The 26,497-nt window shown below is 38.8% G+C and overlaps 1 protein-coding gene and 1 pseudogene across 2 annotated transcripts in view; one reads left to right on the top strand and one right to left on the bottom strand.

Annotated features, from left to right (window-relative positions):
• gpc5c (glypican 5c) overlaps positions 1-26,497 on the bottom strand; it is a 185,368-nt gene that overhangs the window by 32,015 nt on the left and 126,856 nt on the right. For both annotated transcript variants that reach the window (XM_067452659.1, XM_067452660.1), the window contains one exon: positions 14,300-14,429. In XM_067452659.1, coding sequence (XP_067308760.1) covers positions 14,300-14,429 — 130 coding nt within the window. The remainder of the gene's footprint in view (positions 1-14,299; positions 14,430-26,497) is intronic.
• Positions 24,545-26,240, top strand: LOC137089372 (trichohyalin-like; annotated as a pseudogene).

The raw sequence follows: 26,497 nt of genomic DNA, 5'->3' as shown, positions 1-26,497 counted from the left end.
CGGCACGCTTGCAGTGTGTCCCCGGCCTAACTTTTGGCGCGCGTTATTCAAAACAAAACGGTGTGCATGCGTCTTGCGGAAGAACATTGTAGTCGGAGCTACTTCTCTCTGTTTATGTCTATGAGGACGAGTCACGCCGAAAGTATTGTGCTACTCCGCATCGACGCCGACTGAGCTAAAATAGTCCCAAAATAAACATGTATTATAGGTGTAGCGTAATGATTCAAAATAAGACAAAAACACGGTTTAAAAAATGGATTCATAAAGTACTTGCTCATTGTATCTATTTCGTCAATTTTGAACATAGAAAAAGTGTATTACAAAGTGAAGCTTTAAATAGACGTTACTGTGCTACGTGTACAATCTCTAGCAAAATAGGCCTACATTTTATATAGTCTCCATTAAAAATATAGTCCATCCAGCCATACTCTAGCTGTATATGTTGATATATACCTTCAAATGTTAACAGATTGCTAACAGGATCACCGAACATAACAGATAACAAACAAGATAACTAATCACCACATGCTTTAGTATGAGTTTAGTCTTTTAACATTTAACAAACAAGGTGTGCCATATATGTAGCTTAAATTATTCATAAAGCTTAAAGAAAACTTACCTCAACCAGATGAAATCCAGTTCCTTCCAAAGCGTGGTTGAAGGAGGAAACCCCGTGCAAGATACAGCGCTGACATTCTGCGCATGCGCGATGACGGGAAGTTATGAATAAACTAAAACATTACGTTTTCTCAACTAACTTGTTTGTGTTCAGTGGACGACATATTAGTAAACTTGCAGTGAAATCGTCCTTATAAGTAAACTCAACATTGTAGTCAAAAATTTGTCCACTCAACTTAAAATCTGAAACTGAGTCAACAATTTGCAAGTTGGATTTTTTACAGTGTGCCATCTCTGCTTATGTTATGGAATGTTTCTCATCACGTCACGTCATGCTCAGCGGTTATCCAATAATTGCTAAACTGGTGGTGTGTCAGCGGTGGCGGATGTTAAGCTTTGGCTGGAGCTCGTCCACAAATTCCACTGAAGTTATAAATCAGTGACGGGTCTGAAATGTGGCATCCGTTCCTGCGCAACACAAACAAAACTCTATTAAACAAGAGACGCCTCACCACTCACAGAATACTAAACGCGAGGATTAGGAAGGTAATGAAGAGCAATGTGTCCTTCTGTCTCTCAATCCGACGAATGGTGGATCCGCTGTGGTTTCGCTGAGAATGAATCACAACACCCCACAATCACAACACTCGGTACCGCCTGACATGTTAGCATCATTGTATCCACAAGCTTAATGTGATTTACAACAACATTCCTAACAATTCAAACAATTCAGCTTCAGATTTGGAGTTAAGGTCATCAAGATCACTCGAATCTAAATCATCATTCGTCATTCCACTCTGATTTCAGCGGTTAGTTATGGTTGTCATTACATACTGATACACAACAATTTTAGAAGGCTGATGCAGGATGTTTTAGCTTATAACTGTTTGATAGGAATGTTTGCAGGACCAACTTAAGATGTTAATCAAGGAACATGTTCTATTATTAGACAATAAAAACAGAATGAACAACATTCATAACAAGACATTAGCTTATGTAATACAAAAGTTTCCAAGTAAAACAGCATCATAACAAAAGGTGCAATACTTAAATGTGAGATTTAGAAGATTTCAGAAGAGTAATTATTACAATTACAATTTTTTGATGTACACAGCACCCCATATTGACAGAAAAACACAGAATTGTTGACATTTTGTTGACATAAAAAAACTGAAATATCACATGGTCCTAAGTATTGATACCCTTTGCTCATTATTTAGTAGAAGCACCCTTTGATCTAATAGAGCCATGAGTCTTTTTGGGAAAGATGCAACAAGTTTTTCACACCTGGATTTTGGGATCCTCTGCCATTCCTCCTCTACAGCTCTGTCAGGTTGGATGGTAAATGTTGGTGGACAGCCATTTTTTCAGGTCTCCCCAGAGTTGCTAAATTAAGTTTAAGTCAGGGCTCTGGCTGGGCCATTCAAGAACAGCCACGGAGTTGTTGTGAAGCCACTCCTTCGTTATTTTAGCTGTTTGCTTAGGGTCATTGTCTTGTTGGAAGGTGAACCTTCGGCCCAGTCTGAGGTCTTGAGCACTCTGGAGAAGGTTTTCGTCCAGGATATCCCTGTTAGAGTGCGGATCGGGCCGCATTTTTCTGTTCAACAGCACGCATCCAACAGAGCAGTAACCGAACCCGACCGAGCCCGACAGGCATTAAGATATTTATGTCCAAGCCCGACAATTAACACATTTACTAATGACACATATACGTTTGTTTGTGTGGTAGGCCCGCTTTTAATAAGCAACTGTAGGAAGGCATTCTGAAATGTTTACAAGATGAGCGCATCAGCGCGCACACGGGGCAACAAAGCACACGTTGCACAGGGCCCAATCAAATAGCCAATTAAAATTAAATGAACAAAGGTCTACTAAAAATGGCCCAAGCTAACGGAACAAAACATTAACGTAACACAATTGAAATGCTTGAAGTCACTCTTACATTTTTTCTCGAAAACTGTATGGCTACTAAACTGCAACATGGGATCTATTTACATAATAAGTTTAGGCTAATCGAGGTTTTATGCAGAAAAAGGATGGCATCAACTGTGGATGGCTTCAAGGCCGTCCTTCTCTGCTTAATGGTCCTGACGGCAGCGCTGAAGTTGAGCTCACTACTGCTGCTGCTGGCTGGAGTGACATGGATGCCGCTGGCAATATGCATGCACGTGATGCACGTTGTTGTCAAAGCAACATAAACAAATTTCCGCACACAGGATGTTAGGGTAATATTTTTTAATTTATTTTAATCACAAAAACAAACCATTGTATCAAGTTAAACAGGCCCATTGGCTACTTACATAATAAGCTGTTTTATATTTAAAAGGTTCAATGCCTTATTGTGTTGACGTGACCGAGCCCGACCCGAACCCTAATGTCATTTCTAAATATCTGTCCGAACTTGGCTCAGTTCGTCGGGTATCCATCCTCTAATCCCTGTACTTGGCCGCATTCATTTTTCCCTTGATTTCAACCAGTCGTCCTGTCCCTGCAGCTGAAAAACACCCCCACAGCATGTAGCTGCCCCAACCATGCTTCACTGTTGGGACTGTATTGGACAGGTGATATTCCATCTGTCCAATATATCTCCACTAATGCCGCTTAGAATTAATGTATATTCTATACTGGTCTCATCACACTAGAGAATCTTATTTCTCACCATCTTGGAGTCCTTCAGGTGTTTTTTAGCAAACTTTCATGTGTTTTGCACTGAGGAGAGGCTTCCGTCAGGCCACACTGACATGCACTGTGAGCTGTAAGGTCTTATATAGACAGGTGTGTGGCTGTCTAATCCGTATAATCAAACACAGCTGGACTCAAATGAAGGTGTAGAACCATCTCAAGGATGATCAGAAGAAATGGACAGCACTAGAGTTAAATATGAGTGTCCCAGCACAGGGTCTGAATACTTAGGACCATGTGATATTTGAGTTGTTCATGTTTAATCTAATCTGCAAAAAATGTCAACAATTCTGTGTTTCTCTGTCAATATGGGGTGCTGTGTGTACATTAATGAGAATAAAAACTTAAATTATTTTAGCAGATGGCTGCAATATAACAAAGAGTGAAAAATTTCAGGGAGTCTGAATACTTTCTATACCCACTATATACATATATTGTGTGGTATGGAAAGTTCCACTGGTTCCACTGTGTGGTATGGAAAGTATTCATATATATATATATATATATATATATATATATATATATATATATATATATATATATATATATATATATATATATATATAATATAATATAATATAATATATATCACTAACCTAAAGGATTATTTATTATTTACTGAATGTCAGAATGGGAAAGAAAGGTGATTTAAGCAATTTTGAGCGTGGCACGGTTGTTGGTGCCAGACGGGCTGGTCTGAGTATTTCACAGTCTGCTCAGTTACTGGGATTTTCACGCACAACCATTTCAAGGGTTTAGAAAGAATGGTGTGAAAAGGGGAAAAACATCCAGTATGCGGCAGTCCTGTGGGCGAAAATGCCTTGTTGATTCTAGAGGTCAGAGGAGAATGGGCCGACTGATTCAAGCTGATAGAAGAGCAACTTTGACTGAAATAACCTTAAGTCTTAACCTGAATTTCCTTAAGTCCTGTATGGCCTGCTAGAGCTCCGCTTTTGTGCATTTGACTGAATTGTTTGCATGCGTTTTATTTCCTATTGTATTTTATAATGGCTATTGTTGTTAATTTAAATATTAATGTTCAATAAAATATTATTTTATATAAATATGCCATATTTTGGTATTGAGAAAGGGACAGTGATTTCAACAGTCGACTTCAGTGACAGATACATTACTAAACCATTAGATGGCAGCAAAAAAATACCAACTTTATGAGTGACTGGTTGTAAACCAGGAAGTTGAATGCTATATCAGAAGCAAATAATACACTCATTTAGCCGATCTTTCTCTCACTGTTCTCTACATAATACAATAAGATTCAACGAAATGACTCAATGTTTCCTTCGCTACTAGTTCTAAAGTGACGTTTTATAATTAGTAACGGAGGCTTGGGCTCAACTGTCAACTTGAGATTTGAATCTGTGGCAGAAGCATGTTCTGCACAAAAGTGTTTTTAAAGGTGACATGAACTGCATTTTTTATAAATATACTGTTGTCTGAGGTCAACTGATGATGTTTGTGTGGTTTTTACATTCAAATACAGAATAACTAATAAGTAATAGTCTATTTTCTACACTGGTTTTTGAGGCTCTCTCCGGCTAGGATTGGATAAGATCTGCATATTTAATGAGATTCAGCTCCCCTGTCATATCTATGCCCCTGTCAGTTCAGTTCACATGAGGGAGGGATTGTTTTGAAAGCGGTAACCAGAATGATTTTCTCGACCACAGGGATCCTAAACTTCTTTATCAAACAAACACAATGATTTATTTCTCATCCACCCGCGATTGATTGGACTATTATTTTTGTATTTCATGGCCGGTCCGATTACATGATCGGCTGATATACACGTGAACCGCTACACACACACACACACACACACACACACACACACATGCGTGTGGCCTTCAAATGCCAAGTCAAGAGAAAGTGAACAGCGCAGATCAAGAAAGGAATATTATGAGATTCATCGGCCTGCCGACGGGCTTTCAATATCTTGCTATCTTCTTCGGCATGTTTATTGCTGTTGTTAGTGTGTGGGCGGGGCTACTGAATTAGACATGCTTATTATTCTGTAGAGGCATGTTTCGTCACACGATGACTTAAATATGTGCACACAATCGTTTTCTGGGTGTCTATAAAAGCCTTTCTTTGACTAACAAGGACGTCTTCAGCTCTGAAACTTATAGGATATTCTTATATTACCATGACCTCAAAAGCTCAAGGGAAAGTTGATTTCTCAATTCATCACCCCTTTAAAGATACTCTGTAGTTGTTTCTGATTTATTAACACACCGGTTCTGTCTAACCGTTGTATAAATACAATATTACACTCGTCGCCATGTGATATGGATGTATATCAGCACGCTGTGATATCATTGAATCACAGCCATCCTGATATATGCTGATAACTAATAATATTATTTTAATATTAATATAAAAACTAATTGTAGTCATGGCCTTCATATTCTTTTTCCTTTGAAATAATGGATGGATCGTTAACAATAAGGCCTGGAATGTACACTGGAAAAAAAAAAATCAACATGGTCAATTTTGAGTTCATGTTAACTTGAAAGTCTACACAAGAAGCAGAAAGATGGTCTCACTGTATAAACACTGCTGATAAATGTAGTAGAGCAGCTGTTTGGGCTCGTTATGATACGGGGCATGTGATACTGCCATGGATATCGGCTTCTTCTAAGTACTAAACATTACAGGATAATAAAATAACATGGTGTCTGTGTGCAGTGTCAGCCAAATCCAATGATAAAATACAGGGCAGAGTGTGACCTTTGGACCCTGCTCGTATCAAACAGTGAGATGTGACTTAATGATTCAAATGGTCAGCTCCTGTTCTGACACCCTCAATGTGGAACACATCTGCAAATGAATTAACAACACTGGGGTCAGAGGTCAAAGTATTTAATCACACTGTGCCCGTGGGGCTAGTGCCATGGCCTTGTCGAACTACACCTCCATCAATTTAAATGCCTCATCGTCATGACGACGGCACCACAGGGCACAGGCTAAGGGGTCAACAGAGAGGCGTGCGATGGCCATCTTGTGAAATATTGACCCCTGTGAGAAACGGGATTCATGGAATGACATGAACGTGATGGAACAGGACTTGGTGTCATATAGGGGGTAGGGAAATGCGAGTGTGAAGAGGATGTGACTTCAGATAAAATGCAGTTGTGTTGATAAACAGCATCTGTGGACAATCACAGTCTACATGAAATATGCAAAGCTACTCCAAACAACTGCTACTACAGGATTGGGTCTTGGAAAGGAAAATTACAGATAACATCTCTTTAAAGGGTTAGTTCACCCAAAAATGAAATTGATGTCATTAATGACTCACCCTAATGTCGTTCCAAACCCGTAAGACCTCCGTTCATCTTCATAACACAGTTTAAGATATTTTATATTTTAGTCCCAGAGCATTTGCAGTCTATGCACACTTTACTGTCCATGTCCAGAAAGGGAATAAAAACATCATCACTGTAGTCCATATGTGACATCAGTTAGTTAATCAGAATCTCTTGAAGCATCGAAAAACGATCAAAAACTACAACGTTATTCAGCATTGTCTTCTCTTCCGCGTACCTCCAAAAAGATTCAAACGGTGTGAATTGATCAATGATTCGGGTCGCCAATGTCACGTGATTTCAGCAGTCGCGTCAAATTCATAGTTTTTGATTTTTAAAATGTATTTTCGATGCTTCAAGAGATTCTAATCACCCAACTGATGTCACATATGGACTACTGTGATGATGTTTTTATTCCCTTTCCGGACATGGACAGTATAGTGTGCATAGACCGCATATGCTCTGGGACTAAAACATAAAATATCTTAAACTGTGTTCTGAAGATGAACGGAGGTCTTACGGGTGTGGAACGACATTAGGGTGAGACATTAATGACATCAATTTCATTTTTGGGTGAACTAACCCTTTAATATCGCAACATTTAAGGGCAAATGGTGGGTTATGTTTAATCTTCCTCTCCTGAGAAAAAAAGCCTAATAATCTCACATGAGTCTCCTTTAGAGTTTAGGAACAGGAGCTTAAACTGTGCTCAGATCTGCAAATACGAAAAAGGTCAGATCTCATAAAGATAATTTCAAGAAGACCAAATGATGCGTTTCCATTCTTATTTCACTCACAAACGTCACTGCTCCCTCAGACTTGAAATTCTCAAAAGTTGCGAATCTCTCAAACATCTTTAGCACATCTGCACATCAAGATGTCTCAGCATAATCTAAGAAAACACCTTCTGCTGGCAAACAACACATCCAGAGCACCTATCATAACATCTAACCCTGAGAACTGTGCGTCTTCTTCCAAAAGTCAGTTTGAGGAAAAACAGACAGCTTATTTCTTTTGGTCAGCAGGTTCACTTGAGTATTACGACCAGGTGCTGAAACAAAATACACCTTTAGCTTAAAGTCTTCAATGTCTATTTACTTCTGAAGTAAATAAACAATAAGAGACATGAGTAGCGGCTCTTCTTACGATAATAGCAGAGAAAGTGTGGTGGGCTCTGGTTCCACAAGTTTGCATATTTACAGATAAGCACCATGGCAAAACTGGGCATGTGTTTGGCCTGGCATGTGCAACCAGAAGCAGAGGAAAAAAGCAAACCAAGAGGGAACTGTTAGGCATGAGAGAGCAAAAGTTGGCTTTGTCTTGCAAAAAAACAGATGCAGTAGCTGCAGTACCAAAAACATTTCCAAGACTGGAGGTCTAATCGCATTGACCCCTCTTCTCTCTCACTTTTTATGCCCCCGAGCAGTTGTTTTCTGCTGCAGTTGCTCTGTTGTGGTAGATTGCAGTGTTATCTACTTGCCAATTCACTCTTTGTCAGAAAAGAAACATTTTACACATTACATAGAAAAAAATGGAAGGTAAATTTAGTGTGCACTTACACTCCAAGACTTAAAGGTGCACTATGTAACATTTTTTTCAGTAAAATATCCACACAAAAAAACACTAGTCAAGTGTTTTTTGTTCAGTTTGATTACTTCCAATATCCCAAATGTTTCCAACTATTTGTAAATTGTGAGAAAATTGCTATTTTAACCAAGCAACCGGGACGTGTGAGTGAGTCGCCTGTCGATGGCGTCATATCTGCATTCCCTCAGTTTGTTTATTTTGCAGAAATGCTTTACTCTTAGCAGTGTGCAACAAAGTGTCACAGCAGCCCCCGAGCGAATGCACAAACTAACGCCATAACATCATTTTAAACACAAAGGCGTGTTAGCGTGTAGATACTTAGATGTATCTAGAATGATAAACAGAGCTGCGTTACCTCATAATCATGACCAGAAAAGCAGAAATTGCGCCGGACGACTGTGGCATAATAAAAGTCCCGCTGCTCACGAGGCATGTGTTGCGTTCATCTTAACAACAATCGCTCCAGCGGCCTTACTCAGCTCCTCAACACCCGTCCTGCTCTGCTTCAAACTACAGTAACGTTAATAATCGCATCCAGAAACATAATTTCTGCCCGAGTCCTATCCCAATTCCTTTCCACTGGCTGTGAGGTGAAAACCACATGACCCAAGATTCTGCGCTCAAACTTGGTGTGATCATTAAACTACGCCTTTGTTTTGAACAGGCGACCTCTAGCGGACAGAAAAGTTACATACTGCACCTTTAAAGCACAGTCTTAAGCCCTGTTCGCATGGGATTAGTATTACCTGGCGACTGTTCATTTGCAATAATTGTGGAAGTTGTCTGTGATCTTAATCCCAAGTTCTTTGCTGGCATCTATGGTTCCATGAATAACCTTTAAAACCATGAAGAACATTTCCATTGTGCAAACAGCTCTTTATAGTGGAAAAGGGTTCTTCACACTACACTATAAAAATAAAATTCAGGTCTCCAATTGAAAATTTTATAGTGACTGATCACATCTGAACTTTTCAGTTGGCCTAACTGGGTTTCTGTGAATTGATGCAATTTAATGAAGAGAAATTCAATTTGGCCAACTAAAAAATGTAGATGTGATCAGTCACTAGAATACTGCCAAAAGGAGACCTGAATTTTCTTTACAGTGTATGAAAATAATTGAACTTCTTTGAGGAGCCAAAAATGTTACTTCTGGCATTGCTGCGAAGACCCCCCTTTTGGAAACTTTGTTTAAAGAGTGTAAAAAAACAACATAAATTCATAATTGTGTAGAACACATAAGTGAGTATGTTGAACAAAACCAGACTGGTCATTTCCCTCACATGCTCTGAACTATGATTGGCTTCAATGCTTAATGTTGCAAAAAATGTTGTAAATAGAAACCTTTGATGGTCTTCATTGAGCATTCACACATATATGCACGTAAGCGTAATAAAAAACAGTTGCCATAGTCAAAACACAAAAAGGGGAGTGAAATTGGATTACTGTCTTAATAAGTGAAACTGGTAACACTATTGTCATGGTCCTTTTTGAACATTCTGTTGACTATAAGTAACTTTGCAACTACATGTCAAATAACGTTCATTTGAGTACTAGACTGTCTGCTTAATATCTTCTAACTCTTTGTGATGGTCTTCCAACAGACGTTCTACTGACTATAAGTAACTTTGCAACTACAAATCAACTTATATTAACCCTAATAGTATATTAATACTTGACTAACACTCTAATGAGAGCTAGTAGACATGTAGGTGCAATGTTACTTATAGTCGAGCAAATGTGTTAAAGGGACCATCAAAATAAAGTGAAACAATGAAACATTTATATTGTCAGCAAAGATATCACACTAATATTTAGGGCCAGATTTACTAAACCGGGAAAAATTACTGTAAGAGCGCATTTTAAAAAAACGCTGGAGTGGAAAGTTCTGCGTGTGATCTACTGATGGCACGCAAATCAAAGAACACAGACCATAATGACCAATGCACAATACCAAGAGCAGCGCAAATTAGCGTCTGGTTTGAGACATGCTTTCTCGGGGTGTTAAATAATCCTTCCTCCCATAAATCTGTCTCTAAAAGGGAAACTCCTGCAAATGCATACGCAATAAGGTCAGCCGCAAAAATAACACTGTCCATGCCTTTTCAGCGCTAGTGTTTCACTGTGTGTCTTTAGTAAGATAGTAGTTTTTAAACACCAAAAAAGTTTTGCGCTATAGAAGCTGTTAGTAAATCTGGCCCTTAATGTATTAAAGGAACATTCCACTTTTTTTGAAAATAGGCTCATTTTCCAAGTCCCTTAGATGTAAACAGTTGAGTTTTACCCTTTTTGAATCCATTCAGCCGATCTCTGTATCTGGCAGCATCCATTTTTAGCATAGCTTAGCATACATCATTGAATCTGATTAGACCATTAGCATCGTGCTCAAAAATTACCCAAGACTTATATATATTTAATATTTAAATATTTTTCCTATTTAAAACTTGACTCTTCTGTAGTTACATTGTGTACTAAGACCACACAGTCTTAATTTTTTGATTTTTTAGACCGATATGGATAGGGACTATTCTCTTGTTCCTGGGTAATAATCATGGAACTTTGTGACTGTCCCATGGGTGCGATAATATTACAGTGCAAATTTTCATTTTCTGTTAGTCTTAGTACACGATATAACTACAAAAGAGTCAAGTTTTAAATAGGAAAACTATTGAAAGTCTTTAGAATTTTTTTTGAGTGCAATGCTAATGGTCTAATCAGATTCAATGATGTATGCTAAGCTATGCTAAAAGTGCTACCACCAGATACAGAGATAGGCTGAAAGGATTCAAAAATGGTAAAACACAACTGTTTAACTCTAAGGGATTTGGAAAATAAGCCTATTTTCAAAAAAAGTGGAGTGTTCCTTTAATCAGTTTATGAATAGCTTAACAAATAGCTATAGCCCTCAATGATTGTGGCAGCTTTACAAATCAATCGAAATTTTGTTGAAATCTCGAAATTTCTCATTCAAACAGCAACTTACAGTAGCATCTTGAATACTTTCTGTAACTTGCAACGGGATTCAAGCCTGTATTTTTTTACCAGTAACCATAGCGACAGAAACCAAAGTAATATTAAAGCCCCTAACCCTGTCTATAAAACTGAAAATTATTATTACTTTTGATACGACAAAAGCCCAACCGAGCTGCGAGTTCATCCATCAAATCTTCATTAACCCACATCAGCTTTTATATCTGGGTGGAGAACGGAGCATTTGAGTCACACGTAAATCTGATGGGAACAGCCCTGGTGGAGAATAGTAACTGAGTTTAAAAACTTCAGATGACATACAGCTTATATCTCAGTCGCTGAAAGTTATCGAAACCACACCGCAACACACAGAAGACACATGTATGTGCAGCGCAGAGCGGCTCTCTCACACTGTACAACATCTGATAGACAGCTAGTTGACCAGTCCGGCTACGTTCATACAGCTGAGAATGTGTTTGTGAGTCCTGAAAATGTAAAGGTGTGAGTTTGGTTAAAGAATCCGGAGGTCACTCATGTAAATAACTTTGTGTGTGAACGTATTTTGCTGCTGTGTCAATGTGGCCAGTATGTGTTTGAGTTGCAAATCTTTTAAGTCCATAACAGCTGGTCTTACTGTCTGAGAGATGTGATCAATGCTACAGGCGTCAGACATTTTAAAGTCAGACCTGTGGCCTTTGGAGAAATGCAGAATGATGGATGAGCTTCATTCTTCATATCTCGTCTCCCCTCCCAAACACTTTTGCTCTCATTGACCTTGTCTCTTTCTACCCTGGAATGTTTTTCAGCCAGTGATAAAGGGATGTTCTCTCCTCTTCCTGTACCCTGGTTTTTGATGTGTGGCACCCTGAAGCGCTAACCGCAGATTAGGGGAAATAGGTGCAGGAGAGCAAGATGGCTGCTGGAGGGCCCAGCGGGGTGATTTTAGTGACGAGTGAAGATTGGGTTTCAAAGTGGTTGAGAAATGCTACAGAGACGAAGTCTACGGTGAACACCGGGGAAAAGACAGGGGCATGGAGCCGTGGGTCATGTGTTATGGCTCTGAGCAGAAAAGAGAGGCCATTTAGTGGCCATTTTACCGATGATTGAATGGTAGGTACCGCCTCAGCACCTGCATTTGAGACAGTCAGAGAAGGTCATACAATCTCTCTGTACCCCTGGGTGGTCTCTGTGGTCATTTCAACACCTGGGTATATGGATGACATAATGTGACACTGTTTGTGAGGTCTAGAAGGCGTGTAGCATTTGTTTTGGACCTAAATTCTTTTCCATGCAACTAACACTAACATTACTAATCTTAACACATCATGGATATAAATAGTTAACAAGGCGGTCTATAACAACTGGATAAAAATATATTTTAGCATTCTTATTCATCTCAATAGCAGTTGCTCGGCTGCAGGATTCCAGATCGCATTGTTCCTGATGTACAATACTGGTGAAAAGTTTCTCTCTTCTGCTCACCAAGGCTTAATTTATTTTAATCAAATACAGTAAAACAATTGTTTTTCATTTTAATATATTTTATAAACTTTGATTTATTCCTGTGGACAAAGCTGAATTTTCAGCATCATTACTCCAGTCCTTAGTGTCACATGATCCTTCATATATCATTCTAATATGCTGATTTTTTGCTTAAGAAACATTTCTTTTTATTATCAATGGTGAAAAGTCGTGTAGCTTAATATTTTTGTGGAAACTGTTATATGTTTTTTCAGGATACCTAGAAGAAACAAATTAATCAAGAACAAGAAACAAATTAATCAAAAAACGATGAAAGCTTGTTTCCACCACAGAATAAAAGAATTTGAAAGATAATTGCGACTTTATATTTCTCGATTGCAAATTATAAAGTCAGACTTGTGTAATATAAAGTCGCAATTGCAAGTTTACATCTTGTAATTATGACTGTTTCTCACAATTCTATAACACTCAATTGCTAGATAGACAAACTCACAATTTTGAGTTATAAGTCAGAATTGAGTGATATAAAGTCAGAATTGAGTGATATAAAGTCAGAATTGAGTGATATAAAGTCAGAATTGAGTGATATAAAGTCAGAATTGTGAGATATAAAGTCAGAATTGAGTGATATAAAGTCAGAATTGAGTGATATAAAGTCAGAATTGAGTGATATAAAGTCAGAATTGTGAGATATAAAGTCAGAATTGAGTGATATAAAGTCAGAATTGAGTGATATAAAGTCAGAATTGAGTGATATAAAGTCAGAATTGTGTGATATAAAGTCAGAATTGTGAGATATAAAGACAGAATTGAGTGATATAAAGTCAGAATTGTGAGATATAAAGTCAGAATTGTGTGATATTAAGTCAGAATTGTGTGATATAAAGTCAGAATTGTGAGATATAAAGTCAGAATTATGAGATATAAAGTCAGAATTATGAGATATAAAGTCAGAATTGTGAGATATAAAGTCAGAATGGTGAGATATAAAGTCAGAATTGAGTGATATAGAGTCAGAATTGTGTGATATAAAGTCAGAATTGTGTGATATAAAGTCAGAATTGCAAGAAAAAAAGTTGGAATTGTGAAATAAAAAGTTGCAATTAACTTTTTAATTTTTTTATTCTTCGGTGGAAACAAGCTTCCATAAAATAAAATAAAACAGCATTTATTTGAAATATATATTTTTGTAACATTTTAAATGACTTTGCAGTCACTTTTTATCACTTGAATGTGTCCTTGCTGGATAATAATAAAAAAAAAAAAACATTACTTTAATTAAAAAAAAGAAATTCTTCCAGACCCCTCACTTTTGTGTAGTTAGACCATCTACCAGCAGGAGTGGCTAACAAGGTCATGCTAACCAGACAGACCAAAACATAAGTTGTTTCCTCGAACAGTCTCATTAGAGGTACAACCAACCCTTCATGGTGCCAGCATTCATTCTAAAACCAGGATAGCTAATGAACAGTAGGCCTATATGTTATTCTCCCAACCAGGCTGATTAACTATCTAAACCAGCGTCTCGCAGACAAACAGCTTCATGAGAAAGATAACCTTGCCAGAAAGACCAGCAGTGAACAGCACAAACCAGCCATGGTAGCCCTGATGTAGGTAAGCTTTTGTTGTTAACTCACGGGGAGTTGCCACAGACTCTCCGGAACCTTCACAACCGTCCTCATCATCACATTCGCCACTGCTCTCCCCACTGCCCGTGTCATCCGAGGATTCCCTGTGCCCCACACCTGGCATGACCTCTTGGATCTCCTAAAAGGAAAAAGAAAAAACATCACATCATTATTTATCAGTATAAAACTTATGTGCATTACATATAGAGCGAAATGTGATGCATCCAATTCGGAACAAATGACAATAACGTGTGGGAGCCTAAAAAAAACTGGATGAAAAAATTATCGAAATTGCAAAAATACAAATATTACAAAATGTGACAATAAAAAGTGTTAAAGGGATAGTTGAAAAGACGACACATTGATGTCTTAAGACACGAACCAATCGGTTTCTGTGAGAAACCCAACAGCATTTATGTTTTGTTTATTTTATTTTTTTACCTCATATCCAGACGAATCTCATCTAGTGTTCCCATCCTCTATTACTTCCGTCTGGTAAGGTCAAACTGGTGCGATCTATATTAGATTAAATTAGATGCCTCATTCGGCTGATCCGTGTATATATATATGATTCCTCATTAGTGCCTGCCTGCACGGATCAGCCGAATGAGGCATCTACATATGATACATTTGTCTATGATCGCATCAGTTTGACCTTACCAGAAGGAAGTAATGATGGATGGGAACACTAGATGAGATTCGTCTGGATATGAGGTAAAAAAAAAAAAAAAAACATTTTGGATGCACTGGAGGTAAGCAGATAAACATCACATTTTCATTTTTTTTTTATAAGGTCACACTGCACAACATCAACAACTGCAGGTATAGTTCTCTTGTGCCTCCTCTGTCCCCTGAGTTTAGTTGGGGTAATTGAGAACGAAAGTCACGTGAGAGGAGGCAACGTCCCCATTGACATGAACGATTATGATTGTATATGAGTGGTTCGTGCAATAAATCCAGCCACGCTTTCGTGCACGTTGAGGAATCAGCCTGATTGAAGATAATGATGCCGTTACTGGGAAGGGTAATGAAAAAGTAAACAAAACAGACATTAGTTACAACTGCTTTATGTCATATCAAAATCAGTTGAAGTGGCATGAAAACATGATGACTGTTGGGGTTTTAGAGAGCAATCAGTTTGGGAAAATTAAAGGTACATCGTCTTGTCTGAGTCCAGTGTACATGTAGAAGCTTGATAGACTTATTTAAAAATGTAAAATATCAATCTTACTGACCCCAAACTATTGAACAGTTGTGTATGTAGTAACAACTAAAAATTCTGATAGGTTTCGCAAGTACATGTCCAAAAAAAACATGGTAATCCCATGTTACTGTCTGTACAATTGCAGTTTTGATGATGGAAATTAAATTCTGTATATTGAGCTCAATTAACTAAAGCTTTTTAATTTTTGATATTGCTTTGAATTGTTGCTCCTCTTCTTAACTCTCTAATTGACAGCTGGTAGTGCTCAAAAGTGAAGATAGTGTATAAGCTTGGTATGGCCCAGGCACATCTGCGAACAGAGAGAGTTTAGCATTTCTAAATCAAGCCCTGGACACCTCAAGCACTGGGTTCGGGCCAGAGATGCTCCACAGGACGGGTGAAACTGGTTTACTATAGCACAAGCAAATATATTTTTAACCTACACACACAAACTGTACATACAGTGGAGTCCAAAAGTCTGGGATTTGTCATTACAATCTGGAAATAAACAAAGTTTTATATTTTTCACTCAACTTTTCATTCAAATGATATAAAATAAAATAAAATAAAATCAGAGGCAATTTTAAGAGTGGTCTCAGACGTAAGGCCTACATCCAGTCAAATCTCCTTTCACTGCAATTTTATTCTTTCCACTGACATTTCACTTTAGATTGTCCTTCTTGTTCAGTATAAGATTTTGAGCATAGTAAGGTAAAGCATTTGATTTTAATCTTTCACTTCCTGCTGAGGACTAAATGTCACAACATACACACTATTTACAATTCCTTGAAAGTCACTTTGCACAGAAGTGCCCACTGGGGAAATAAATGTCAATGTAAAGGTCAAACTCACATGACCCTTTAACTTTTGAGTCAGCACTATCAGGAGTGGGCAGGCTGCACACGCTCACCGTGACCTTTCACCCCCTGCCCAGGGCTTACGAGTCAGCTAGAGATATGCAGCTATAGATAAATATAGCAGGTTGGCCAGGAGCTAGACAGACAGATAAATATATAGATGATATTAATGGACAGAAATGACAACGGCTCCACAGATATGCCTCAACCCTTACTGCTGGGATTTCTAACTTTGTCCTGACAAAGCACATGGATGCCTTTCGAAAACAGTCATATGCATATTGACGCCAGCACAGAAGATGATGCGTGACCTCAGCTGGAACTCTGGAGATGCAACAACATGCACGCTCTAAAACCTTTTCTGTTTCTTATTAATGACCTCATATGGAAGCGCTGACTTCATTAATATTTTTAGATCAGATTGTTTTTAGGTTTTATCCAGTTTAATCAAGTTGCAAAGACCAAAAAACAATTAAGTAACTTTTTCTAATACGCATGAGTGCCATGTAGCTGCATTTCCCATGTATACCAGTGGTGGCCGTTGTTGGCAGATCGCCATAAATTAGTCTATGTGTGGGAAACACCGAGATATGAGAAATAACCATATTCATCCGCAGTCACGCAGTCAAAGCACAACCAAAACAATGCTCTTCCGAAAAATACACACAGAGGGTGCTAGTGGGCAGCGAGTTACATAGTATACCTTTAATTCAACGAATACAAATCGTTTTTTATTAACTTGAATAAAGCTGAAATAAAATACATTATAAATATTAGATTAAAAAATCTCAAACTTGAATGAAAATTAGACATGTTGCCATTTCAACTAGCTGAAATAAAATATGTTTAAGTTGAAATGCTAAAATTACTAAAACTACATAGAAATATTAAATATTAAAGACATTAAATATACACATTTTATTAGAAATATTTTACTAATAACATAAGCATATAAAAAATTACTAAAACTTTAAAATATATATATTAAAACCAAACATAGAAATAACCATTAAGTCAAAATATTAATAAATACTATATTAATATTTCAGTAATACTAATAACACACTATTATTGCATATAGTTTACAATCAAATACATGAAAGATGCGTGGATCTCAGCTGGATTTCCTTCAGGAATCAGATTTTACGTTGTGAAAATACTACTTTAACTATCAGTCATACAAAATGTGGATAAAATGTCCATAAAGTCAGAAATGTAATAATATTAATTTTACATGAAGTGCACAGGCCCAACAATATGCAAAAGCATTAAGATGACATAGGCTTTAGGAAAGAACACATTTTAAAATCAACAACAAAATAAACTGTAAGTTTGTTTATTTTATGCTCACCAATTATGATAATATGAATATTGGTCATTTGCATTTAAAAACCCATGTTAGTCTGTGCCATTAAAGCCCTGTGACCCTCCAAATGAGAACCACAAATCTAGATCCTGAGTGTGCAACAGGTCAAATCCTTCTCATAATGCTCTTTCTGAAACTCCCGGTCATAATGGCAAATGCTTTTCAGCATCCTGATGTCAAATCTATTCCTGTCTGCTAATCTATTTTATTGGTAGGTACATAGTACTCCTGCATTGAGAACATGCCCTGCCGCACTATCAATAGACAAACACACACTCGCTCAGCCCGGTACACACACACACACCCTCTCACCCCTAGCGTAATGAAGCCTATGATGGAAACATATCATGGAAAACAGGATTTTCTGTGCTCTATGGAAATAATAGAGTTGGATGCACTATATACAGAGATGCTCTAACACACTGTTTTCCAGCTCAGGGGAGCTGATTACGATTTCACACAATCAAGAAGTGTGCAACACAGAACTATACAACACACTGTTTCCAAGCTGAGTGACAGAATAACTTTTGTTAACCAAAAAGAGAAGAATGAGTGGCTGTTCAAACAAGACACACAGCACTGTTTTAGATCATCTTTAAAGTCCCCAGACAAGTGGTGTTTGGGGGGTAAAATGTGTGTTATTTTGGCAAGGTTGCCTGCTAAAATTCGCACTCATGGGTCTATATATCACATAATAGTCGCTTCAACCCGCGGACATAGAAAACAACCCGCAGAAAAAAACGCGGATTTGGCGACATAGTGCAGTTGAGTTCTGTTGACATTCGACAATGCGGCGCTTCGTTGCTCTGATTGGTTGTAAGTCTATCCAATTGAGGTCTTTCCTGGTTCGGTTGAAACACGCCCCATAATCACAGCCCAATGGAACAGTCTCTCATATTCTGACTAGAATTGAGTATGACCACGTCAGGCTAATATTACCTATCAAACAACATATGAACAAGGATGTGCTTGCCAATCACAATGAGGTCTTTTCCATACATAAGTTTTAAAGACCGGAAAAAAGGGCAGTCATTCAAAACTAAAATCAACTCTGTCTTTGGGGCAATACAACTAACAGCCGGAATAGAAGTAGACTTAAAAAGCTTTAAAAAGGTTTAGATTATGACCTTTTAAACGGTACTCTGACACAGAGTAAACCAAATAAATGGATTTTTTCAGGACACATATAAACAAAGATATTTCCTCATTTGCACTTTCTATACTCCATTAGGTCCAATAAAAGTCAACCACTGCTCTATAAACAAGTCTCAGAAATTAGTATTTTTGATCAAAGTCCTTACAGACCAATTAACCTTGCAATCATGCAAAGTAGTCAAATGAATAATTTAATTACATATGCGTGAGTTAATGGACTGGCTGGCAGTGTCGTGACTGAGTCAGCAAACCTGTGGAGATCTCAACCAATACCGAGAGTCTCTAAAATGCATTAAATAGAGAGTGCTCTGGACTCAGTTCCCGCTAAAGCTCTCTAATTAGACACACTATAAAGAATTAATTAAAGAATGAAAGACTGCAGTGACCATGGTAACAGCTTATTAACTGGCTCAAGGCCCAGTTATCTTGGCCTCTCTTTACTTATAATTCAGTGAATGACAAAGCTACACATTATTGGAACTACAAGTGCCAAGGTTGACACGTTAGACTGAGATTGATTAAATATGTTTCAACTTTGTTTTCATAAATTGAAATATATGGCAATCAACATATACTAGCTTAACTTTCTGAACCTGGAACCTGAATTTGATTCCTAGGGAACATTTAGACTTTACATAATAGTCTCGGCCAACAAAGTTAATAGAAATGATGCTTGTTACTAGACTTGGGCCCAGTTTAAACCTGGTTTTAAGATGAACGACACTAAATACAGGTGTGACCATGGTCTAAAAAGTTTTCAGCTTGTTCACTTTCGACCACTTCCAGAGGTAGTGGATTCGTAGTGTAACCGCTAATGTGGCCGCATGCGTTCTAACAGCCACAAAGACTCTCCGCCTTCTGACTTGAAGCGTAAACATTATGGGATGTGCGTCAGCCAGACGGGATTTAAACTTTGTCGGCTGAAGACCCAAGTTTGGTTTTGAAAACGAAAAACACACCACAATGTTCTCCTGATTTCTAACACATGCGTAGAGCGTTCAGCGTGGTCTTGTGGCTGTCAGAGCAGAAACAATTGCTGATGCTCTCCGTATGATTTTCTGTCGTCTGTAGGCACATTCATATGTAAATTGTCAGAGCTTATTTTGTCTATTAGATCAAAAGATCTAAAAAAAAAAAAAATGGTTGAAAGTGGGCAAAAGAGACACCAGGTGTACACAAGAACGCGTCTCTCTTGTCTACTTGCTATCCGATCGCATCTTAATACCAGGTGTTAACTGGGTCTAGGAGATAACCAAATTAGGACCAAAATTTATGGCCCTAGTATAGCCACCCTATTGAGTACAGAGCTGTGCAGGCAAATCTATTATAATGGGAGTTCAATATGCAACTAAAATCATCGCCTGTGTGTGTCCCTCTCTTCCTGTTCGCAAACGAACAGAGCCAGAATTCACGTCCTAAGAGAGCAACAATCACAGCTAGCCCAGACATCTGCTCGAAGACATTTCCAAAGTGAGATCGGACAGCCTCCAGGTTAAATATTGCAACAGGAACTTTCCTGCAAAAGTCACTATTGATACAAGTTCATGTGAACATCTATATAAACATCTACATAAAACATATGAATGTTGTCCAATAAAATAATTTAATTTAAAGGCCCACTGAAATCAAAATTGAATTTGTTTAGCTTTTAGTATGACTGTGCTAGCCTTAACATTATGAATAAGCTGGTGTGTTCCAAAACAATGACAAAATTTGCATTTAGGAGATATATCCGTTAAAACGAATCACAGATTTTGTTGACGTCATCACAGACATCTCATCAAATCTTATGTCCAATCAAAATGTTCTCTAGAATCTAAAGCCCGCCTCCTACACTGCTGAAGCTGTGGCTGAAATCGGTAATTTGTTCACACATTTACTAATTTCAACATGGTGAAAAGAACATAGCACACTATATTTGCGATAGGAAATGATTCAGTGTAAATATGCTTTCAGTTGAGGTGAATGAAGTCTGGTTTTACATTAGTTTCACACACCATGGCAGCGCGAACACACTCACACACCAACGGCTCTGGTCTAAATTTAGACTACAGACGCAGCGCCGCTCATACGAGCGAGTCGGCTCAGACAACAAACTTATCGGGCCCATTTGAATTCTGCACACAATCAATGCAGCATTTCAAGGCGATATGGAGGAGATTATGATTATAACCGGTTAGAAGAAACATGCTTTACCAAACAGAAAGGCTCTAGTCAAACTGTATATTAACAAAACACTATTGGATGTTTCAAAAAAGGGGAGGAGCTGCTAACAGCTGGAGCCGTTTCAGGGGAAATCACGTCAACACATTGAATAATCCGGCTCGTTCCAAAGCACTTCAGTGGGCCTTTAAGTATAGATCTCACAAAATTGTTAAACTTAAAGCAAGAGTTAAACACAGGGTTATTTTAAATATATAGTACAGTACCATTTAAAAGTTGAGGTTTGTTTTTGTTTTGTTTTACGTTTTTATCTCTACAGAGTCCTTAAAAATGCACATGGTGGTGGAAAAAATAGTAAAGTATACTTTATGTTTTGCATTCCATTCGCTCGCAAAAAGTTTGCGTCCGCTTGCGAAACCTTTTAGGCTTTTGAGCGAGCGCACCCAAGTTTCTCCGAGAACACAGACACAAACACGGTTTTCGTGAGGGAGCGCAAAGGGATTGCGATTGAAGTTTAGCGTTTGCCAAGTACCTCTCACATCTGTGAGAGAACACAAAAGCGTTGACAAATAATTTCCTCTCCCATCCAGACGCGTATATAGCGGGGGATCAGGTGGGTGGGTGGGTGTGGTATCAGAACCCACCCCATCTGAGAGCTGTCCCCGCTTTAAAATACCCCCCCCCCCCCCCCCCCCACACACACACACATACAAAAAAGTTAAAATATAAGTTATATGTTAAAATACTTCTAAACAAAGCTTTACATTAAGTAATAAGATGGCTGAGATATAGCCTGCAGGTTCTCCAAAATGAGCAGCGTGATCATGGGTAATATGAATTCAGCTTATCATTTCATGAAACAAGTGATGGAAACAGCAAATTTCAGAGAGAGAAAAAATTCGCAAAATAGTTTTTAAGCTCTGCGATTGCAGGCTGCACTGCTAGTAAATTTATAACTTGCCCAAGTTTAACTAATTGCAGTCCCGTCTCCATTTTCTGTGTGCCTTGTTTTATTTACTCTTGGTTACTAGGTTACCAATACCACCGTTATCTGCTCAAACAACTTGATGGGAACGCACCTACTTTGAAAAGATTTGATTCACTTTGGATAGAAATGTCTTAATGTACAAAATCCAAAGGGAAAAAAGCCAACAATCAAGAAAACAAACCATCAAACAATATTGGCTTTGCATAGTATTTTATTTTCCGTGTGGGCAGTGGGCAGTGGACAGGGAGAAGGAAAAGCTGGACGATGAAAAAACACTTTGACTGTTCAGACTTTCCAAATTTGATTTTAATCGGATTTCAAACCACATACAGATGTGGTTTGTATCAGAGTTGTAAACATCAAATTTCATGTTTGTTTCTTGAGCAAAGCCGATGTAAAAAGAGCGTGTATGTCCAGCCTTTAAAGGATTGTCACATTTCACGTGCTAAAATAAATAATCTGTAAATTCAGGGAGGATCTGAGACTGTATGCATGAGGATGGAAATAATGTCTCTTTTTTCCATTGTGGAATCATCCAATAACAAATCAGGTACTTACTCTGTAAATGTTTTTAAAGCACTAACTACTAAAAATATACAATAAACCACTCCAACCAGAAACCTTAAAAGACCGCAGACGCTCACACACTCACAGGTCCAGTGGAATGTACAAGATTAAATTCCTTCCCATGTGCCCTAAACTTTCTATTCACTGCAAAACCAGTTTCCAGAGTGACCGATCCTCTTGTAAGAGCAGGTCGAGGTGTGTGTGTGTGTGTGTGTGTGTGTGTGTGTGTGTGTGTGTGTGTGTGTGTGTGTGTGTGTGTGTGTGTGTGTGTGTGTGTGTGTGTGTGTGTGTGTGTGGCTAATAGTTCATGCTGGTTTGTTGAACAAACCCCAGCAGGGTTCAAGAAAACACATTCCAGGAGTTAATGACCAAAATGAGGGTAAAATATTACATATTTACCACACCCTGGCATCCAGTGAGGGAATGAGAGAGAGGGGGAATGAAAAAGGAAGAGAAACAGACAGAAGGAGAGAGAGAGAAAGTGATCGCGTTTATAAATCTGTGTGAGAGCAGGACAATAGCTCGCTAGAGAGCTGACAAACATGCTAGAAGACATTCTTAAGACATTAAAGGGCAACAGAGCAGCAGTGTGTGCATGTGAGGCCAAGCTTTCTTTCTCACGACTCCCTGAAGAGGGTTTTTGGTGCTTAGGTTGAGCTCTGTGCTCTAATGAACACACGCACACACACACACACACTGGTGTGTGTAGTTGACAGTCCCACCCTCACACAGCCAGACTCCGTCACCTCATGAGGACCAGTACAAGAGACTGCTGACAGACAGATGGAAAGAGACATAATAATGGAGAGACAGACAGATAGACAGACAAAGGTTACGTAGACAGAGAGAAACAGACAAGTAATAAATAAACGCAGCCTTGGTGAACATAACAGACTTCCTTCTTGAATGGTAGAAAGAAAGAAAGAAAGAAAGAAAGAAAGAAAGAAAGAAAGAAAGAAAGAAAGAAAGAAAGAAAGAAAGAAAGAAAGAAAGAAAGAAAGAAAGAAAGAAAGAAAGAAAGAAAGAAAGCGGACAAACGAACGAACGAACAAAAGAAAGAAAGCAAACGAGTGTGCTCTCTTTTCTCTGTCTTTCAGCAGCATTCCTTCTCTCTGAGCTTCACGTCTCCAGCGCTCATGTCAGTGACCACCACTCCTGAAGTAAAAGGGATTTCACAGACATCAGAGCGCCTGGCAAACGTGCTCATATTTTCCGCGGATACAAAGTACGTGCTGCTTGGATGGAGCTGTTAGGGAGTCATGATTTCACATGCAGCTTTGTGAAATATTGTCCATCGGACAGTAAAAAACATAAAACACTGTCAGGAGCGGCCAGTGAGCCCTCAGAGGCTACTAGATTATCATCTGAGAATCACAGAGAATAAAGCTGTACGGAAATGAACAAAAATAATGAGACTTGAGGAGTTTAGGGCAGAAGAGGAAAAGAGATATTTAAAAAAATACATTTAAAAATTAAAAATAAGTTGTCCGTCATAAATACAACACAATATTTCTCTTATGCATCACTTTTCCTAAAATTCATTAAATCTTCTACCAATTCATAATAAGCATATTAAATTTTTAATCTATATGCAATTAACCCCTTCAACATGCATGGATCTATTGCACTTAGACCCAGTAATTTGTTCTTCCTGGTCTTCCAAATCGCTAATTTTGCTACACCCATAACATAATTCAGAAGACAAAATATAGCACTTTTTGACATTCTATACTTAACACCTTCTATTAGAGTACAATCAGAAAAGTTTTCACCCAGTCCTCTAAACTATTCCGTCAAAACTTTAAAAAGCCCACCCAATATTTTGCACTTCAAAAACAAACTCTCTTGGCTACAAAACCCACACTCCCCACTTACTGCGAGAGGAGAGAAGAAGAGAAGACATGCAGTGAAAGGAGAGAAGAAGAGAAGACATCCAGTGAGAAGAGAGGAGAAGATGAGACATGCAGTGAAAGGAGAGAAGAAGAGAAGACATGTAGTGAAAGGGGAGAAGAAGAGAAGACATGCAGTGAAAGGAGAGAAGAAGAGAAGACATGCAGTGAGAAGAGAGGAGAAGAGAAGACATGCAGTGAAAGGAGAGAAGAAGAGAAGACATCCGGTGAGAAGAGAGGAGAAGAGAAGACATGCAGTGAGAAGAGAAGAAGAGAAGACATGTAGTGAGAGGAAAGGGGAAGAGAAGACGTGCAGTGAGAGGAGAGGAGAAGAGAAGACATGCAGTGAGAAGAGAAGAAGAGAAGACATGCAGTGAGAGGAGAGGAGAAGAGAAGACATGCAGTGAGAAGAGAAGAAGAAAAGACATGTAGTGAGAGGAAAGGAGAAGAGAAGACATGCAGTGAGAGGAAAGGAGAAGAGAAGACATGCAGTGAGAAGAGAAGAAGGGAAGACATGTAGTGAGAGGAAAGGAGAAGAGAAGACATGCAGTGAGAGGAAAGGAGAAGAGAAGACATGCAGTGAGAGGAGAGGAGAAGAGAAGACATGCAGTGAGAGGAGAGGAGAAGAGAAGACATGCAGTGAGAGGAGAGGAGAAGAGAAGACATGCAGTGAGAGGAGAGGAGAAGAGAAGACATGCAGTGAGAGGAGAAGAAGAGAAGACATGCAGTGAGAGGAGAGGAGAAGAGAAGACATGTAGTGAGAGGAGAGGAGAAAAGAAGACATGTAGTGAGAGGAGAGGAGAAGAGAAGACATGTAGTGAGAGGAGAGGAGAAGAGAAGACATGCAGTGAGAGGAGAGGAGAAGAGAAGACATGCAGTGAGAGGAGAGGAGAAGAGAAGACATGCAGTGAGAAGAGAAGAAGAGAAGACATGCAGTGAGAGGAAAGGAGAAGAGAAGACATGCAGTGAGAGGAGAAGAAGAGAAGACATGCAGTGAGAGGAGAGGAGAAGAGAAGACATGCAGTGAGAAGAGAAGAAGAGAAGACATGCAGTGAGAGGAAAGGAGAAGAGAAGACATGCAGTGAGAGGAGAGGAGAAGAGAAGACATGCAGTGAGAGGAGAGGAGAAGAGAAGACATGCAGTGAGAGGAGAGGAGAAGAGAAGACATGCAGTGAGAGGAGAGGAGAAAAGAAGACATGCAGTGAGAGGAGAGGAGAAGAGAAGACATGCAGTGAGAGGAAAGGAGAAGAGAAGACATGTAGTGAGAGGAGAGGAGAAGAGAAGACATGTAGTGAGAGGAGAGGAGAAGAGAAGACATGTAGTGAGAAGAGAAGAAGAGAAGACATGCAGTGAGAGGAGAGGAGAAGAGAAGACATGTAGTGAGAGGAGAGGAGAAAAGAAGACATGCAGTAAGAGGAGAGGAGAAGAGAAAACATGCAGTGAGAGGAGAGGAGAAAAGAAGACATGTAGTGAGAGGAAAGGAGAAGAGAAGACATGTAGTGAGAAGAGAAGAAGAGAAGACATGCAGTGAGAAGAGAAGAAGAAAAGACATGTAGTTAGAGAGCAGAAAAGAAGAGAAGACGTGTAGTGAGAGGAGAGGAGAGGAGAGGAGAAGAGAAGAGAAGAGAAGAGAAGAGAAGAGAAGAGAAGAGAAGAGAAGAGAAGAGAAGAGAAGAGAAGAGAAGAGAAGAGAAGAGAAGAGAAGAGAAGAGAAGAGAAGAGAAGAGAAGAGAAGAGAAGAGAAGAGAAGAGATGCAGTAAGAAGAGAAGAAGAGAAGACATGCAGTGAGAAGAGAAGAAGGGAAGACATGCAGTGAGAGGAGAGGAGAGGAGAAGAGAAGACATGCAGTGAGAAGAGAGGAGAAGAGAAGACATGCAGTGAGAAGAGAGGAGAAGAGAAGACATGTAGTGAGAGGAAATGAGAAGAGAAGACAAGTAGTGAGAAGAGAAGAAGAGAAGACATGTAGTGAGAGAGCAGAAAAGAAGAGAAGACATGTAGTGAGAAGAGAAGAAGAGAA

This window comes from Pseudorasbora parva, chromosome 9 (assembly GCF_024679245.1).
Source record: "Pseudorasbora parva isolate DD20220531a chromosome 9, ASM2467924v1, whole genome shotgun sequence".
In the NCBI taxonomy this organism is placed as follows: Eukaryota; Metazoa; Chordata; class Actinopteri; order Cypriniformes; family Gobionidae; genus Pseudorasbora; species Pseudorasbora parva.
This window is presented reverse-complemented; position numbering and strand designations above follow the sequence as displayed.